Genomic DNA, 8,137 nt, shown 5'->3' with positions numbered 1-8,137 from the left:
TCACCAATAATATAGTTAAATGAATGACAATATTTAACATTATACAGTGCAGGCATGTAATAGCTTTTCTCTTACATGTATAAAAATAACAGTAAATAAATTAAAATAATAAAGGATTCAAAAGTATTATATAATTATTGTACTGAAATTACCTAACAAAGTGCTGTGAGATAAAGAAAGTGCATATTATGTTATGTTACAACTTAACAAGAAAATTATGTTATAACTGTATTTAATACCAATAATAACCAATGAATTGGAAGTACAGTATGAGAGGGGAAAAATAACAATAAGAAGCAGACTGTTGATGCAAATTTAAAATTTATATAGATACAAATAAAGATACAGGACAAGGAATGACAAGAGAATATCAGGATGTAATAACAATTAGAAATAGATACTGTAAATTGGTGGATGGACAAAACTATGATTTGATCATAACATCTAATAACAATAGAAAATTACCATATTATTAATAGTACAGGATAGAAATCATCTTACAAAATCTACATTTGAGGAAGACAACAAAAAATCAAGGGACAATCTGATAGTTAAGTGGATGAGAATGGAAAATTGGAAAAAGAAGTCAAATGATAAAATGAGAAATAAAGATTACAGATAAAAATAAATTTTTATGATAAAATTACTTTTAATTTCTTTATATCGTTTGGTAATTACACATTTATAGTGGATTATTACTTAACTAACCAATATCAGATATAAATTTTCATGTACTTCCAGTTTTTTGTTTGTCCACATTATGCTCTGAACATTAATTTAATTCACATGAACTGGTTTTACTTTAAAGAAACCTCTGATGACATCTTAAAAATAATTATCCTTTTAAAACAAAAGCCACAAAAACAAAAAAAATTTCTAAACAGTAATATCAAACAAAAAAAAAAAAACATACTAAACAGCGAAAATATATTTATGCTAAATAAAAACAATAGTGAGTATTTACTGTTAGATTATACTAATAATTATAAACCTCGTGATTTTATCTACATATCTACAATAATATAGATTTAAACTTTAAAAATGAATATAATATAATAATAATAAAAGTCAATAACCAACTTAAATGTGCTAAACAAATAGCAAAAGCATTTATTAAAAATAGTGAACATGAATAGAAGATAAGGAGTTTCAAAAGATTATTTAAAGGGAGAGAATTGGTGTGTTTTACAGTACCAATGCATCAAAAGTTACTTAATTCAATTATCATGCTAAATTTTTAATAAAATCAAAGCAACAACTTGAATATGGACTGAAAAAACATAACAGAAAACCACTATGCACCTGTGGTTCCAAACTGAACTTGCAATGATATACTTTATGTCCAATTTTAATTATTCTTTATTTTTATAATTACTTGATATATATATATAAAACAGATGTTTACAAATCTGAGTTCAGAAACTCAAATGCATAGATTGCAAGTAATCTAATAATAAAAAAGGAGTTCAGAATTAATAGCAAGCAAATGAAGAAAATATTGCAAAATGTTAAAATTGGCATTATAAACAATACTTAAACTATTTTCAGAGAAATATATATAATATACCACCAATCATTATGTTGGTAATGATTCATAATTTAACAACCATAAATAAAAAAAATTGTCCTATGACCTGAAACATGAACAAATCAATTAAACCTTCATTAGTTATAAATTTATACATATTATGAGTGTAATTATAAATCATGAACAGTTTAAACAAAGGTGACTACAAAGACAAATGTATCAATGCAATTAACAGCTCTAGTAGTATTTGGCTATAACAGATTACCATGGTTTGTGAAGATAAAAATCTAGTCATTATCTTTTTGAGTGACAATTATTTCTACCATATACTGACATGATATAATTACCCAAATGTTTATTATTTTTTTTAGTAGAGTATTATTTCAAGTGAAACACAAGTACACAATTTAATTTAAATTTATTGTCTGTATCCTGTAAATGAATACTGCATTTGACTAACAATAAATACAATATTCTTTATACAATATTGGGATGTACTTCATGAAATGTATCCTAGTTATACGGGGATACAATAGAATATAAACTTTTCTATCAGTAGAACTGTAAATGTGTTTGGTTTTATTTCAATTGTCATAATAGTTGATTGAAGTAGCTGAATATAACATTTATGGAATGTTTTGCAACAGTATGACAAAATTATATTAAATGCTATCATTAAATATTTATAATAAAACAAATTTTGAGATAAAACAGAGAAAAAAGAAGCCTGTGGTAAATTCTCACTAAAAGAACTACATTGTTGGATGTCTATTAAGGCACCTAAGGTAATTAATTCAGTAAGGTAAGGTGAAGACTATAGTGGGAAATTGTAAAATAAAACAATTGATAATTCAGCAATACAATCTCATATAGTAAACCCATTTTCTAGAACCATTTACTATAAAGGGTTTCTTAATTTAAAAGTGACTAACAGGTCTCAAAAAGAAGGGATATTCATTAAATCTTTTAATGAAACCTAACAAATACATGTTTTTATGATATTCAATAACACAAAACTCATCTCCTTCTTAAACCTGAATGCTTTTAACCAGTTCACTATTATTTTATTCTATACTCCAATACAATATTTTTATACGACTGTGGTTTTTCAATGAGAATTATCATTTTTTAAATACCAGCTTTTGTTAATTGACCTTACCAGAAAATCTGCTATTTGGTTCAACTCAACTTTTTGTGCAAAATTTCTGTTGCTGTGATTTTGTTAGGATCATTTTCTGGGAACCAAACAGGTTATTGGAGCAGGGGACTATTGTATTAAGATTACAGCAGACTAGTAAAAAATGAGAAGCATATTAAACCAATGCTTGTTGCATAAAATAGATTAGAGATAAATGTTATAGTTTAGCACTGATGATATGTTGGGGCTTGATGTCTACAGCTAAGGTTGTCTAAGATAATATTGTAAATTTATTATTCCTCACTGAAAACAATCTCATATTTAAAGCAAATCAAAACCTGAATTTTTCTGAACTCAGAATGTAATCAACTGTGCGTTTAAATCATCATGAAATATTAACATTTTTAATTAAAATAATTGAACAATTTTTCCTTTCTGACAAAAGTAACATAAAGTACAGATTCTGTAACACCTCACCTTAAAACAACTTAATAAAAAAATAAATAACATTAATATACAAATAATACATTTAAATAATTAAAACAATAAAAATATATAAACATAATAATAATAATAATAAAGTGATTTTCATTCTTTTACTATATTGCAAAACTATTACTTAAAACTTACATAATACTTAACAATTTACCATTAATGCTAAAAATCAATGCAATTTAATTCTATAAAAGAAAATTTTATAAATTTTTATTGAATTCATTACAGCTACAACAAACTAATTAAAATGCAATAACTATCATAGATCAGTATTCTTGATGCCAATAGACAAATTAAAATAAAATTGACTAAAAAATTTCGAAAAAATATATCTAGAAATAAACACAAAAAGATTTCAGCACTACACATTAATCATTTTGATTAATTTAAGAAACTTTAGCAACAGGACATACATTAATCATTTTGATTATTTTTTATACATAGGATAAGAAATAACATAAGATAATGTGATCAGTAGTTATTCATTATTAAAACATTTTAATAAAATAAATCAGAATAATTAATTAAAATTTTAATATAATACATATACTCTAAATATATATGAGGGTGAATTTCAACAAGAGGATACTGTAATTAATTACAATTTACAGCTGGCCGAACTGGAAGACAACGATTGGATAAGGAGCCTAACTGCATGCTTTGATGTACCAGCAGCAGCTGTGACACCATAACCACCATGGCCGTAATTATGGACAATCTGAAAGCATTTTGTTTCAATAATTATTATAAATAACAAATAATATTCTGATGAAATAGATTTATCTCCAACACAAGCATAAATCAAGAAAAAATTAGTTTAAATATACCTGTATTGCGTTAATCTGCAATATTATAATAAAGAATTTAATTTATTACATTTTAAGAGCAGCTTTTGAACCATTGTTGAACAAAACTTACTTTTTGTAACTTTGATGCAATCTTCTTTATAAATTTATGATTTAAATTATTGATTTTTGATTAGAAATTAGACCTCATCTTTAAATTTTTTTTATGCTACATTTTTTTTGATATGACAATTTTTACTAAAATCATTGACAATTTTATTAAAATTACTAAATTAATTGAGAATTTTTACAAAAATTGTAATTTTAATAAAACTTATTTTTAAAATATTTCAAAAGGCAAAAATTTCATATTTCCAATGATTCAAAATTTGGGTCCCAATCCCTTTAAGATTATCTGCAAACTTAGCATTAATGCCTCTTATACAGAATGAAGGAGAGAAACGGGAAATTTTGAATTTGATGTTGACAGCCCTGTAGGTGTACCATAAATGGTAAAAGATGTTCAACTGTAGAGCAGCAATGGATATTTAGTTGTGATGAAGCAGTGAAATAGTGTAGAGTGTGCAGTTGCTGAAAGGGTGTTTTACTAACATGGTGACAGTGTGATAGTTGCACAAAGTGTTTTGGCAACACTATGAGAACCCACCCTGTGGTCAAGTTCCTTCTTCACACGCAATCAAAATTTAGGTTCATAACTATGAAGAGACTGGTCGGCTTTGAAAAAAAAACCTAGTGAGCATGTATTTTCTGTACGTATGCCAGAAATCATTGATGCCGTAAAACCTGTAGCGGTAAGGAGTCCTCGTTGTTCAGTGCAGAAAATTGCTATCATTGAAGCTCAGATATCGGAGCATGCAAAGAATACTCCATAAACTGAAAAATCATCCTTTCAAGATTCAAATTCTCCAAGAACTAAAACCTAAACCTATAGTGCATTGCATCTGCAATTTTTTGAAAAACTGTGTCAAAAATCAGTGAGAATGCTAACTTTACTGAAAATCTTTGAATGTCAGATAAAGCCCATTTTCACTTAAGTGGATATGTGAATAAGTACAACTTATTTTACTGGGTACAAACACTTACTATATGGTGTGCAGTTTCATGTCATGGGGTGACGGGCCCTTACTTATTTAAAAATGAACAGGGCTCTGCTGTCACTATGATATCTCAACATTATGTCGACATGCTAGATATTTTTTGCTCCTAGGCTCCATTCTCTTCCAAATCTCGACCTTCAGGCAAATCTGGTTTCAACAAGAGGAAGCTGCTTCACACACTGCCCAAACAGCCAGGACAGCAGTGAAATGTTTGTTTGGGGATTGCATAATTTCAAGGACTGTTAACATCGCTCTGGTCTCCAGACCATTCAGTCTGCAACTTATGAGAACATCTAAAGAGTGTTGTGTACCAGACTAGACCAAGAAACTTTGCCCAATTCAAAACTGATTGAAGAGGAAATGCCCAATATCCCAGAGAACACATTGCACCGGCCTATGCAAAATTTGCAGAATCAACTTACTGAATGTTACACAAAAATAGACAGCACATGTCAAGTAATTTTTAAAAATTAATGTATATTGATATTTCTGCTCATATATAACATATTTTCTACATCAGATAAAGGTTAGTAACTTTACTTCATTATTTCTAATTATTTAGAATTTTTCAGTTTCTCTGCGCCACTTGTATAAAGCAGTCACTATGCCAAATTTTACAATTTTCGATCCAGCAAATCTCAATTTACACATGTTTGGATTATTTATTAACCCCGCACGCATGTGTGTGTGTGACACAATAATTTACTTCCACAGGACATAAAAGACAAAAACTAGACAAATTTTAGTTGAGGGCTTAAAGATTTTATGCTTACTATCTACCAGATGCTTATAAGGTTTTTGTAATAACTGTTTAACAGCTATGCTAAATGGTAACTGAAATAAGATCGCAGTAAAATGCTCAAAAACCATTACAAAAAAAAACCTTACTAACTGTAATTTATTTTAGAAGGAATGAAATATTTGGATAAGGATTGTAAAATCAATATTCATGCGGTTTAATATTCATGGTTTCATAAAATCTTACACAGAAACTCTTATTTTGGAATCTCCAAAACTTTATGACAGGAAAAATATGGGCAGATGCTCTTATGAAACAAATATATTTTTTCAGTTTAAAATGAATAAACTAGTAATGTTTAGAACAAACTGTTCTTAAAGCCTTTCTTTGAATATGAAGAATAAAGTCAGATGGCATCCATGAACATTTTTGATTTCTGTAATGTACTGGCAGCATGTATATACTGATTTAATGCAATACGCATAAGCACAAGAATGTGATCTCCAGATGCATTACTACGTAATGTAATAATACTATATAACTTCTTTACTTCTTTTAGTAACCAAGCAGATCTTTCTCATTTGGTAGCAATGCTCTTATAAGAAATATTTTTAAATTAAGGACCATCACATTGGTAAAATATAACTTGATCCCTGACAGCATTCTTTTATTACTTTTAAAAATATAAATTTCTGTTTCCTTTTAAATTAAATTGTCGTGTTTCTTAATCTGTGCAATATCAGCAGGCAAATGCTGCTTTGCCTTAACCTTAACCTTCTGGGTTGTGAAAAAACAAACTTGAAGTTTGATTTTAAATTCAAATGCACAATTATAATCATTAAATAATTTCTCTCTGATTACTCCTAACATACCAGCAACATTTTCATCCATTTAACCAATCAAAACTAACAAAGCTCAATTTTCTAGTGCAAACATTTTACAATTGTCAACTACAGAAAATAAAAGTCTTGTGTCATCCTATACAATATGCCTGACTATGTGTCATTGTTTTTCCTTTAAAGAAACAAGACACACACAACTTCATTTAACACTACACCTCATTATTTTACAATCCGTTTGACTGGTCTAAAATTTTCCAGAGAATCTTAATGATCTTTTTCCCTTCATCAAGTCAATTGTAACATTTAGTTGGCTGCAACAGTCCAAAAATTTAAAAGTTTTTTTTTTTGTTTTAATCATTACTCTTTTCCTTTTTGTTTATATCACTGATAATTTAATATATGAAGATAGTAGACTAAAAATAGTGAAATTAGTAATGTAAAAACAACTTAATTTTACTAAACAACTAAACCAAATGAACTTTGGTTTAAACAACAAAAACTTCCACTTACATTTTAATTCTATTATGCACTTGCAAACTGACACAATGCAATAATCTGCAACAAACTGGTCAATTTGATGAACAATCACATTCACATTCTATATATAATGTTAAATGGGATTTTTATGCTAGTCTAAAAATGCATTTGTATAGACAAAAAAGTAGAATTAAGTGAAGTGTTAAGTAATATATTTCTATTTTTAAATACAAGGAAAGAGATATAAAAAAATTGATGTTTTCCAATTAATTATTTTATGGAATCTGGATGCAAGAAGTTTAACCCACTGGGTTGATCTAGTGGTGAACATGTCTTCCCAGATCAGCTGATCTGGAAGTCAAAAGTTCCAGAGTTCAAGTCCTAGAAAAATCAGTTATTTTTACACGGATTTGAATACTAGATCTGGATACCGGTGTTCTTTGGTGGTTGGGTATCAATTAACCACACATCTCAGGAATGGTCAAACTGAGACTACACTTCATTTACACTCATGCATATCATCCTCAGAAGTATTATCTGAAAGGTAATTACCAGAGGCTAAACAGGAAAAAGGAAGGATGCAAGAAGTTTATGTATGTAAGGTTAGTTCATTAAACATACTTTAAGAGAGATTTTAAAAGAATTTACACAATCACAGCTAAAAAAAATAAATATTAAAAATACCTTATTTTTTCCCTTGACTTCAATTTCTACTCTAACAGGATCTCTATGTGGTCTTAAACCAACCCATTCACGAGTTATTGGTGCGTTTTTTAATCGTGGCACAAGTGAATGACATCGTTCCAAGATGGCTGCTCTGTCATAATGATTAATATCTGTACTGAAAGAATCAAACTGTCGACAGCCACCCAATGTTGCCACACCATTAAAGCCAGGTATAATGTATGTATCAAAATCACCATAGAAAAAATTATTTAACCATGGAGCACTAACCTGTTATATATAAATAAATTAATTCAATGTTTAATAACTTAGTTTTTATTTAAATACTGCT

General features: G+C 28.2%; 1 protein-coding gene across 6 annotated transcripts in view; it reads right to left on the bottom strand.

Moving 5' to 3' along the window:
- Positions 1 to 625: 625 nt before the first annotated feature.
- Positions 626 to 8,137, bottom strand: part of Daao1 (D-amino acid oxidase 1) — a 37,954-nt gene continuing 30,442 nt past the window's right edge. For all 6 annotated transcript variants that reach the window (XM_075368270.1, XM_075368272.1, XM_075368268.1 and 3 more), the window contains 2 exons: positions 7,807 to 8,076; positions 626 to 3,879 (listed from right to left, as the gene is read on the bottom strand). In XM_075368270.1, the coding sequence (XP_075224385.1) occupies positions 3,760 to 3,879; positions 7,807 to 8,076 (390 nt within the window). In that variant the 3' untranslated portion in view covers positions 626 to 3,759. The remainder of the gene's footprint in view (positions 3,880 to 7,806; positions 8,077 to 8,137) is intronic.

This window comes from Lycorma delicatula, chromosome 6 (genome assembly GCF_047948215.1).
Source record: "Lycorma delicatula isolate Av1 chromosome 6, ASM4794821v1, whole genome shotgun sequence".
Lineage (NCBI taxonomy): Eukaryota > Metazoa > Arthropoda > Insecta > Hemiptera > Fulgoridae > Lycorma > Lycorma delicatula.
Note: the sequence above shows the minus strand (reverse complement) of the source record. Positions and strands in the feature narration are given on the sequence as shown.